We start from the raw sequence: 12,379 nt of genomic DNA on the forward strand, positions 1-12,379 counted from the left end.
GAGACTACATGAGATCACATGACATCACATGAGATCACATGAGATCAAATGAACATCTGTCGGGCTCACTAAAACATCGTCCACATTGATCAAATTAAATCTTCCTAAAACAACTGTTTTCACAAGAGAGACAGAAGATACCGTCACCACTACACCTTTCGTCTGCACAGCTAGCTTGTCTGCCACACGCTACTCTCAAACTGTTCACAAAGTCTCGTCTGTTGCACAGCTAGACAGCTATTCGCAATTTCATATTTTTGTACCCCTGCACTCTTTTCCATTCATACTTGTCTAAATTTTCCTCTGCCGTTGTCTGCACACATTCTCATGCTACAGTGTCATACTTTCATTCCCTCCCGTACAATCTTGTGTACAATGTTTAACCGCATTTTTTTTGCTCACATACTTCCCCCTCCTTTTAACACAAGTTCTCCCTGCACACGCCTGCTGCTACACAAACGTTCTTGTCTGAACTTCGTGTTTCTTTTACATGTGTGTGTGCACGAACGAATTGTGTCGCTCTGTAACACGCACGCTTTCTGTCGTTCGTACACCACGCAACTGTTTCGTCTGTCGTACATCGCATTTGTTTCGTTGTTCAACATGCTTCTCACAGTTTTCCCCATTTATTCAAATTTTGTTCTATCACTCTGCCCATAATTTCCCAATCCTCTCGCATTTTTTCTCCGCCTAACAGCATCTTCCTACATTTGCTCCTTACGCTGCGTACCAATTACGCTCTTTTTTCTACTATCATTTGTTTTCACAAATTTCTTTCTAACATGATCATTCACTCTCTCTCGTTTCCTTGAAGTTTGATTTTAGTCTCTTTTTAACACCCTTTCTGTTCCCTCGTCTACCATTTCGTTTTTCACTTTTATTTTCTACACTAATGATTAATTCCTCTTAATAGCATTGTTCTACTTCCTATAATCCTTTATCATTCATTTCTTATCTCCCTATTTCCACACGAGTTTTTACACTCTTTCGTCGTATATCTGTTAAAAAGTTACCGTTTCGTCTGTTACACAGTTGTTGTATTATACTCTGTTTCTGTCTACTACACGCATTTGTTTTCGTTTTGTATTATCAGTTTTCTATGTTTTAATATTAAAGTTTTGTTCGTAATCTAACCTTTGTGTTCGGTACAATGCTTTCCACCAATCGTTTCATATTTTTGTGCTTGTACATCGTTACGCTTTTGTGCTACACTACCGTTTCTGCTACATTCTTCCCTACACATTTTTCTCTTTATATATTGTTTCTCTGTCTGTAATATCGCGCATTTGTTTGTCTGGTACTCAATGATTGTCGTTCACACGCTTGCCTTCTCTCTACATCAACTGTTTCGTCTGTTCTACATCATCTGTTTCGGTCTGTTCATATTACTGTTTCTGTGTTAATATAAGTTTGTGTTGTAATATTTTCGCGTTCTCACATCCAAAGTGTTCTAAACCGTTTCTTGTTGTAATACAGTTTTGTCTTCTCACATTACTTCTTTCTTCTTTTAATACCATTTACATCTGTTTCTGTTGTCTCCAGCTACTCTTTTCTCTCATCTTACTCCTCCAACATTACAATTCGCTTCTCACATCTTATCCTTCTTTCTCTCTTCTTCTACACCTTTTTAACTGTTCTCTGTCTGTCTGCACCATCCCTGTCGTTTTCTGTCTGTCCGCACAATGCTGGTGTCTCTGTCCGCTTCTGTATCACGCATTTCGTTTCGTCTGTCTGCACATCGTTAAACTGTTTCTGTCTGTCTCTACATCGTTATTTCTGTCTTCCTGCACACGTTACGCCGTTTCGTCTGTCTGCAACATCGCACCGTCCCTCTGCATACCGCCTTCGTCTGTCTGCAATACCTAATTTGCTCTCTGTCTGTCTGCACACGTTACGCTGTCTCTGTCTGTCTGGCACACGTTACGCTTGCTCTTTGTCTGTCTGCACACGCATTTCGCCCGTCCTGCCTATAACGTTCTCTGTCTGCACACGTTACGCTGCTCTCTGTCTGTCTGCACACTTTGCCTTCTCTGTCTGCACACATTACTTCTGCTCCTCTGTTCATCTGCTCTCGTTCGCACACCGCTAATCTCTCTCTTCGTCTGCCACTGTTTCTCTGCACAGCTCGCCTTCCTGCTCTCTTCTGCACACGTTACGCTGTTTCTCTGTCTGCACACTCTACGCTGTCTCTGTCTGTCTGCACACATTACTCTGCTCTGTCTGCCCACGCTTGCTCTGTTCGTCTCTATACGCTACACTGCCTTTCGTTCGTCTGCACACGTTACACTGCTCTCTGTCCGCCTCTGCACATCGCTATCCTCTCGTCCGCTTGCACACTTCCTCTCTCTTTCTACACGTACACTTCTCTCTGTCTGTCTGCACACATTACTCTGCTCTCGTCTGTCTGCACATCGCTATCTGTCCTCTGCACATACTGTTAATTTGTGTCTCCCACGGTAACGGAAAGATATTTTATTGTTTTAATTGAAAGAGAAGGTAAGGAAGAGAAGAGAAAAACAAGAAACCAAACGAAAAAGAGGAAAAGAGGGTGTCCACGATGAAAAAGAAAAGAGAAAATCCTGTTTGTCTCTAAGGACTTCCTGTCTGTCTCTAAGGACTTCCTGTTTGAACTCATTCTCATCAAACAGAAACAAACAAATGTTTTGAGTTTGCCGAGAAACTTTTAATAAACGTGTAATCATCTTCAGATCATCTTCTTCTTTTTCTTGGTGGAATCTGATTTGATGACCTACCGCGAGGTAACTTTATATATTAAATAGAGTTGAGCATGCGCAGAACACAAATCAATGTTCCTTTTAATGGGGATATGCCGATACGCGTTTACATGATCAAAATTTCGTTCGGTAGAAAGGGTAACCGTATAGCATATTCGGTTTTTCCGGTGTTTATACAGGGCGCACCAGGTTATTGCTAATATTCCGGTTTTGAACGGGTTATTGGCTGCATGTAAACGTAGTCTGTGTCTGCGATCTGTGATAGGCTAGTCACACAGCGCCCCTCCCCTACACACATACAGATTTATTGTGTTGCTGTGTCCGCTCTGCTCACTCACACACAGAACACTGAGAAGAGAACAGCTCTCTCTCTCTCTTGCTCTCTCTCTCTCTGTCTCTCTCTCTCTCTGTATCTCTCTCTGTCTCTCTCTGTATCTCTTTCTCTCTCTCTGTCTCTTTCTCTCTCTCTGTCTCTTTCTCTCTCTCTGTCTCTCTCTCTCTCTCTGTCTCTCTTTCTCTCTCTCTGTCTCTCTCTCTCTGTATCTCTCTCTGTCTCTCTCTCTGTCTCACCCTTAGTCACTCAGGTTCGCGGGTCTTTTCCGTTAACGTTTAGGGTTTCTTCAGCTTCAGGTTTGTTTTTTACTTTGGTTTGTAGTACTTACTTATTAACCAATTAGAGTTTGCATAAAGGTGGGTTTTTTTTTTTTTTTTTTTATCACCAGTTGGGTTTAGGGTAATGGGGTTTTTTTTTTTTTTTTTATTAACCATTAAGTTTAGGGTAGGGTTGTTTTTTTTTACTTACTTATTTTTTTTAACCAGTAGAGTTCAGGTAAACGTGGGGTTTGTAGTACTTACTCATTAACCAGTAGAGTTCAGGTAAACGTGGGGTTTGTAGTACTTACTCATTAACCAGTAGAGTTCAGGTAAACGTGGGGTTTGTAGTACTTACTCATTAACCAGTAGAGTTCAGGTAAACGTGGGTTTGTAGTACTTACTCATTAACCAGTAGAGTTCAGGTAAACGCGGGGGTTTGTAGTACTTACTTATTAACCAGTAGAGTTCAGGTAAACGTGGGTTTGTAGTACTTACTTATTAACCAGTAGAGTTCAGGTAAACGTGGGGTTTGTAGTACTTACTTATTAACCAGTAGAGTTCTGGTAAACGTGGAGTTTGTAGTACTTACTCATTAACCAGTAGAGTTCTGGTAAATGTGGAGTTTGTAGTACTTACTCATTAACCAGTAGAGTTCAGGTAAACGTGGGTTTGTAGTACTTACTCATTAACCAGTAGAGTTCAGGTAAACGTGGGGTTTGTAGTACTTACTTATTAACCAGTAGAGTTCAGGTAAACGGGGTTTGTAGTACTTACTTATTAACCAGTAGAGTTCTGGTAAACGTGGGGTTTGTAGTACTTACTTATTAACCAGTAGAGTTCAGGTAAACGTGGGTTTGTAGTACTTACTTGGTAACCAGTAGAGTTCAGGTAAACGTGGGTTTGTAGTACTTACTTATTAACCAGTAGAGTTCTGGTAAACGTGGGGTTTGTAGTACTTACTTATTAACCAGTAGAGTTCTGGTAAACGTGGGTTTGTAGTACTTACTTATTAACCAGTAGAGTTCAGGTAAACGTGGGGTTTGTAGTACTTACTTATTAACCAGTAGAGTTCAGGTAAACGTGGGTTTGTAGTACTTACTTATTAACCAGTAGAGTTCAGGTAAACGTGGGTTTGTAGTACTTACTCATTAACCAGTAGAGTTCAGGTAAACGTGGGTTTGTAGTACTTACTCATTAACCAGTAGAGTTCAGGTAAATGTGGGTTTGTAGTACTTACAACAACGCTAATTAGTTAGCTTACATTGCAACTAGTTTAACGTTAACTTACAGGTGTGTCAACATGCAGCGGCTGTGCAAAAAGGAAACGAGATGAATGAGGACATAAACGTCCACATAAATATTCCCGAAGAAGCCATTCACCGTGTCCCACTTCACCGTCACCGGAAATGTTCAGTTTAATGTGAAGTAGAGCAGCCGATAGCCCGCTAGCTCACTACAACACTTCAGCTAATGTTGTGTCAATTCCTGCAGTGATTTGTCCACCACGGCAGCACCCCATAACATATACGGCTACTACCACAGCCCCTAAGGTGGTAGTAGGCTGATTCAAGTCCTGATCACCCTGTTGGGGTTGTATTCGCTATAACAACCGCCTCGCGCTACATTATCCCTTACTTATAAACCTCTGAGGGTAAACTTTAACACCGATTAGTATTCTTATTGTATAATGTCGACTGACATTTTCAGGAACACATAGTCATGGATATGCCAAAAAGTCATGAAAAAGTATTGGTTAAAATGTGTATGAACCCTGGATTATCTGTTGTTGTAGGAGCCCCGGGGAACCTGCTACTTCTCTTTCACACCTGTCTGTCTCTACACCTGTCTGTCTTTATGAATGAAGAAATTGATTTTAGCTAATACAATACTTAAAACACTACACAGTGGACCTTTAAAATAAAATCAGTCTGTGTGTGCGTGTGTCTGTGTGTATAATATCATGTTGAGATCTCTCGTCAACATTTAAAACAGACCTTTATTAATATCAGATGTAGGTGTGTATGTGTGCTAGCGCCTCCTACAGGCTGCATTACACATTACAAACTAAACGCATAAACACATACTGAGACTTTGAGTTTTATGTGTTTGTGTGAATGAATGTTATGAATCTACAGTTTGCCTGATTTCATGTACAATTGGTGCAAAAAAACAGTGACCTACAAAAGATATGTTGCCACCATTTGCCTGAAGATGGTCCCAAACGTTCCCTACTTTTAAACTTTATATATTTTAAGTTAGACAGTGTGTGGGAGTTTCTTTGCAACTAGGGGTGCACCGATCCGACTTTTTCAGTCCCGATACGATACCGATGCCAGGGCTTTGTGTATCTGTCGATACCCGATACCGATCCGATACCGTTGCTGAATTAATAATAAACTGTATACCTTCCACATCATACCTTCCTTCCACCATATGGAAGACACTAAAGGCACCAGACCTTCTTAACTAAACAGTACTTTCCTAACTAAGACAAAATAATATAGATGTAATGTATTGAATTCTTATTTATTTGTTATTTAAAAAACAATTGTGCATTCAAATCGAAAATATAATGTAATCAAACTTCTTAAAATAAATTTAAATACATAATAATGGGCCATCAATAATGGGCCACCTTTATATAGGTTTATAATGGCTTATTCTACTGTCAGGAGTACATAGAATATCACAAAAACATGTTAATGTCATCATGTTTACTTAAAGCTTTGATTAAGGGTTTGCTTGGCTCCACGACATTATACAATAACTTTATATGAAGGGGAATCCATGAAACAGTTACAGAAGCTAAACTATTTGTATTATGCAAACTGCAAAGTAGTAAAATAAACTCAAATCGAATGAATAGCCTACACATACAAACAACTTTAACACTGTTTCCCTTTCAAAACTAAATAGTTGTAAGCTAGTACTGTATAACCACTACCTTGGCCACAGGTAAGTTAGGTTGTAGTGGGCGACTGAACGGAGCTCCGCTGTCAGCCTCCTTCGCTGTTTGAATAACGTTAGTAGGTTGGCTACATCTTAAATCCAGAGTTTTAGTCATTGCTCCGAACCCGTCTTTCTCAGCGGTCTGTAGCGGGACCGGAGGTGGATTGCGTTCATAACTTTGCTCCGCTGCATGCTTGAAGTGACAGGTCTTTAACGTTAGCGCAGTAACATTAGCACGGCCGAGTAACGTTAGAGCGACGGGCAACAACAGTGGCTACATTATGTCCGATTTGTTAGAAAGAAAAAACTTGGGAACAACAGACGGCTCCTCTCTTGAGCACATGTTGTTCTGGTGTATCCCCGGTCTTTCTTCATCCTCTAGCTAACTTTCTTCTCGGTTCTTGTGCAGTACCGACCGTAGCCTCTCCCAGCTAAACAGACTGTTATGCTACCTGGCTAGCTAGGCTAGCAGCTGTAATGTTACCCAGCATGCCATTCGGCGGTGTAGCTACATTTGTAAATGTAAAATTATTAGTGTTAGAAACTGTTTAAGTCTCAAATTGTTATATGGTTTGGTGTTTTATCCTTTTAAGAGAGTTAGTTGTGGGTTATTAATTGTTGTGTTATAAAGTTACTACCATGAGTGAGAAGGGTACGCAGTTAACAGGGGCCCCGGTGCTGCGAAGGAGTTTAAAAAAAAAAAAAAACGGTCCGTGGATCTGTTAATTTTTCCGATCCACCGATCCAGCTATTTTTGCAATATTGGGGCCGATATCCGATCCTAATATCGGATCGGTGCACCCCTATTTGCAACATTTGACCTGCTTGTCTCCCTCTGACGCTCCTGTCTGACGTTGTAGATGTGGGAAGTATGATTCTGCAGGGCCGGATGTGAACTTCTTTGGCCACCATCCAAGTTTCCACCCTTTCTGATTACAACAGAAGTTTATGTCTCTGGTTCAACATGTGAGTATGATGGGCCATCAGGGACATTATTCCCAATCACTACTTATACAATAATTATTATTAACTATTACAATTACCTCACACACACACACTACTGAAACGCTCTCATATACAGTATACATAAGACACTGTTTCAGTAGTCTATATAAGAGTGTTTCAATTAGGGATGCACTGAATCCAGATTTTTGGGGTTAAGCCGAATACGGAGTCCACTGGTTAAGATTCTGGTGAATCCTTCTCCCATCCTCAGTCCATTAACACAATAAACACAGTAAACAACATCCACAGCCTCTAACATAGTTAAATGTAACAAATTAATGTTGAATTCACATCGCTATCACCAGATGAGTCTCTAACCAGTGAATGATGAAGGCATGTTGGGGGGGTGTAGCTAACCAGTGTATGATGAAGGCATGTTGGGGGGGTGTAGCTAACCAGTGAATGATGAAGGCATGTTGGGGGGGTGTAGCTAACCAGTGTATGATGAAGGCATGTTGGGGGGGTGTAGCTAACCAGTGTATGATGAAGGCATGTTGGGGGGGTGTAGCTAACCAGTGAATGATGAAGGCATGTTGGGGGGGTGTAGCTAACCAGTGAATGATGAAGGCATGTTGGGGGGATGTAGCTAACCAGTGAATGATGAAGGCATCCCTGGTTTCAGTAGTCTGTGTGAGAGCTATTTACTTGTTGTGTTTGAGTGTTTTAGTAATTGTGAATAATGTCCCTGATGGCTCCTCTGGCACACTGAATTATTACAATTACCTCACACACATACAAGTGAAATGCTCTCACATACAGTAGTGTATATGATTGTTTCAGTAGTGTGTGTGAGAGCCATTTACTTTCATGTCTTTGAGTGTTTTAGTAATGTCCCTGATGGCCCCTCATACTTCTGGGTCAACCTGATTTAAAGGAGTGTGCAGGTTTGTCTGCTTGTTTTAGTTTTCTCCTACGTAAAAATTCTCAGTTTGGAAATGAGTTAGGCAACCTGTAGCGAGTCTCAGCCACAGATCACATGACAATACCAGCTGAGCTTCAGGTTTATAACATTTATCATCACTTTTAGTTTGCATGCTGAGATTAATTATCTGAGATTTTACTTCAACAGTTGTGTTAATGCACTACACACTCAAGACCAAAACAGAAGGAGTTTACAGTATCTGATGAGGACACAAGAAATGATTGACCAGGGTAGAATAAAACTCAACCTGATAAACTAGAATAACAAAGCTCTGCCCTCCACCTGACTCACCTGAGACATACAAAGAAACAGGTTGTTATTCTGCCTCACTGAGACAACACACACACACTCTGAGAGACGGAGGATAAGATTCCCATTCAGACCAGCACGTCCTTTGAGAGAGGACATCTACAGGAGGGAATATTGGGAATACTGGGACACTACCACTTCATCCAGCTGCTGAATCCACAAACTGAACGAGTGATTTACAACAACAAAGACTCAAAGTGAACGTAAGTTTGAGGGAACAGGGAGTGTCTGAGCTGTCTGCCTGCTGTGATTTCTGCTTCACTCAGAGACTAAATGGCTTCCAGGTTAGAGGAAGATCTCTGCTGTCCTGTCTGCCATGAAGTCTTTAAAGATCCTGTCATCCTGTCATGTAGCCACAGCTTCTGTAGAGACTGTCTGCAGAGCTGGTGGACAGAGAAACTAATACATGAGTGTCCAGTTTGTAAGGAAAGATCTTTGTTTGAACCCCCTTTAAAGCGGAGGTTAAAGAACCTGTGTGAGAGTTTCCTACAGGAGAGAGATCAGAGAGCTTCAGAGGCTCTCTGCAGTCTGCACTCTGAGAAACTCAAACTCTTCTGTCTGGACCATCAGCAGCCAGTGTGTCTCGTCTGCAGAGATTCAGAAAAACACTCCAACCACATAATCAGACCCATCGATGAAGCTGCACGACAACACAAGAAGGAACTTCAGGAAACTCTGGAGCCCTTAAAGGAGAAGTTAAAGGTTTTTGAACAAGTTAAAGAGAAGTTTGATCAAACAGCAGAAGACCTGAAGGTTCAGGCCCGACGCACAGAGACGCAGATTAAGGATCAGTTTAAGAAGCTTCACCAGTTTCTAGAAGAGGAAGAGGAGGCCAGGATGGCTGCACTGAGGGAGGAAGAGGAGCAGAAGAGTCAGAGGATGAAGGAGAAGATGGAGGCTCTGAGCAGAGAGATAGCAGCTCTTTCAGACACAGTCAGAGCCACAGAGGAGCAGCTGAGAGCTGAAGACTTCTCATTCCTGATCAACTACAAGGCTGCAGTGGAAAGAGTCCAGCAGAGCCCCCTGCTGGAGGATCCACAGCTGCTCTCAGGAGCTCTGATAGACGAGGCCAAACACCTGGGCAACCTGAGCTTCAACATCTGGAACAAGATGAAGGACCTGGTCTCCTACACTCCTCTGGTTCTGGACCCAAACACTGCTCATCCAAAACTCATCCTGTCTGAAGATCTGACCAGTGTGAGAACAGGAGAGAAACAGCAGCTTCCTGATAATCCAGAGAGGATTGATGGTTACCCCTCTGTCCTGGGCTCTGAGGGCTTTAACTCAGGGACTCACAGCTGGGATGTCAAGGTTGGAGACAGTACAGGCTGGGCTCTGGGTGTGTTAGGAGAGTCTGTCCAGAGGAAGGGACTCATACGGTCTGGATTATGGACAATGTATTTCTCTGGAGGTGGATACCTAGCATCCTCTCCATCAGGTCCAACCACTGTTCTCCTGTTGAAGAAGAAGCTCCAGAGGATCAGAGTGACTCTGAACTGGAACAGAGGAAATCTGTCCTTCTCTGATCCTGATACTAACACACACATACACACCTTCACACACACTTTCACTGAGAAGATGTTTCCATTTTTTAACACTGTGGGTGAACTGAAGGTTTCCCCAGTGAAGGTCTGTGTGAGACTGTACAACAAGAAGTCCACGTTTCAGATTTTGGTGGTGGGAGGGGCTTCCCTTTGATTATCAAATATATCTTTAATAGGGCTCGGTACTGAACTTACATACTTTCGGGCACTGATTGAATTGCCTCCATAGTAATGAGTATTTAAAAATGCCTCGTAATTCAATAACAAATGTCAGTACTTAAATTAAAAGGTTGGTTTGGTCAGTAATCAAACTGCTACAAGCCTTCTAGGCTACTTCTACTTGGAGAGAAGCTAAATGTTTCAACTGTTTATACATTAATGTTAATTTAAGGCATCACTTTGACCTATTTCAACCGTTAGCTAAATATTTCAACTGTTAGATACTTTAAAAAATTTCTCCAATAATTTAGCTAAATATGCGAACTGTTTAGTCATTACTTTTAGCTAAACTTCTGTGCTTGCCTGCTAACCAGTTTCCACACGCTCTAACATAACTGAACATGTAGTGTTCAGTTATGTTACAGGTGATGATCTAACTACAACATGTAGAGTTCAGGTGTTACAGGTGATGATCTAACTACAACATGTAGAGTTCAGGTGTTACAGGTGATGATCTAACTACAACATGTAGAGTTCAGGTGTTACAGGTGATGATCTAACTACAACATGTAGAGTTCAGGTGTTACAGGTGATGATCTAACTGCAACATGTAGAGTTCAGGTGTTACAGGTGATGATGTAACTGCAACATGTAGTGTTCAGGTGTTACAGGTGATGATGTAACTACAACATGTAGTGTTCAGGTGTTACAGGTGATGATCTAACTACAATATGTAGAGTTCAGGTGTTACAGGTGATGATGTAACTACAATATGTAGAGTTCAGGTGTTACAGGTGATGATCTAACTACAACATGTAGTGTTCAGGTGTTACAGGTGATGATCTAACTACAACATGTAGTGTTCAGGTGTTACAGGTGATGATCTAACTACAACATGTAGTGTTCAGGTGTTACAGGTGATGATCTAACTACAACATGTAGTGTTCAGGTGTTACAGGTGATGATCTAACTACAACATGTAGTGTTCAGGTGTTACAGGTGATGATGTAACTACAACATGTAGTGTTCAGGTGTTACAGGTGATGATCTAACTACAACATGTAGAGTTCAGGTGTTACAGGTGATGATGTAACTACAACATGTAGAGTTCAGGTGTTACAGGTGATGATGTAACTACAACATGTAGTGTTCAGGTGTTACAGGTGATGATGTAACTGCAACATGTAGTGTTCAGGTGTTACAGGTGATGATCTAACTACAACATGTAGAGTTCAGGTGTTACAGGTGATGATCTAACTACAACATGTAGAGTTCAGGTGTTACAGGTGATGATGTAACTACAACATGTAGTGTTCAGGTGTTACAGGTGATGATGTAACTACAACATGTAGTGTTCAGGTGTTACAGGTGATGATGTAACTACAACATGTAGTGTTCAGGTGTTACAGGTGATGATGTAACTACAACATGTAGTGTTCAGGTGTTACAGGTGATGATGTAACTACAACATGTAGTGTTCAGGTGTTACAGGTGATGATGTAACTGCAACATGTAGTGTTCAGGTGTTACAGGTGATGATGTAACTGCAACATGTAGTGTTCAGGTGTTACAGGTGATGATGTAACTGCAACATGTAGTGTTCAGGTGTTACAGGTGATGATGTAACTGCAACATGTAGAGTTCAGGTGTTACAGGTGATGATGTAATGGCCGGCAGGACACCGTTGTGTTGACTGTTCTGAACTGAAGCAGTGCATCATGGGAACATGTTCTGAACTGAAGCAGTGCATCATGGAAACATGTTCTGAACTGAAGCAGTGCAAAGCATCATGGGAACATGTTCTGAACTGAAGCAGTGCAAAGCATCATGGGAATATGTTCTGAACTGAAGCAGTGCAAAGCATCATGGGAACATGTTCTGAACTGAAGCAGTGCAAAGCATCATAGGTACTATATTCTCATTTTGCTATGAATCCTTATGCATTAGGTTACGTTATCTGTTTTATATTAGTTGTGGTGTGTAGTGTTGATTTAGTGTTCATGTTTATCTACATTTGTTGGGTTGGGGGGGGGGTTGATTGCCTCAGGGCAGCGAGGGTGTGTTCAGTGTCAATAAAATAGCTTGGAAATTAGTAACTCTGACTCCCGTCTCTGCTCTGAAAAAATAACTTTTTCTGTCGTTATGGAACTGCTTTGTACAGA

The 12,379-nt window shown here is 41.4% G+C and overlaps 1 protein-coding gene across 1 annotated transcript; it reads left to right on the plus strand.

Annotated features, from left to right (window-relative positions):
- The first annotated feature begins 8,169 nt into the window (after positions 1–8,169).
- On the plus strand, positions 8,170–12,108 carry LOC120567933 (E3 ubiquitin-protein ligase TRIM39-like). The gene has a single exon (XM_039815034.1). It carries the CDS (start codon positions 8,788–8,790, stop codon positions 10,210–10,212), a length of 1,425 nt encoding a protein of 474 aa, XP_039670968.1. The 5' UTR covers positions 8,170–8,787; the 3' UTR covers positions 10,213–12,108.
- The last annotated feature ends 271 nt before the right edge of the window (positions 12,109–12,379 follow it).

Source organism: Perca fluviatilis, chromosome 11 (assembly GCF_010015445.1).
Source record: "Perca fluviatilis chromosome 11, GENO_Pfluv_1.0, whole genome shotgun sequence".
Classification (NCBI taxonomy): Eukaryota; Metazoa; Chordata; class Actinopteri; order Perciformes; family Percidae; genus Perca; species Perca fluviatilis.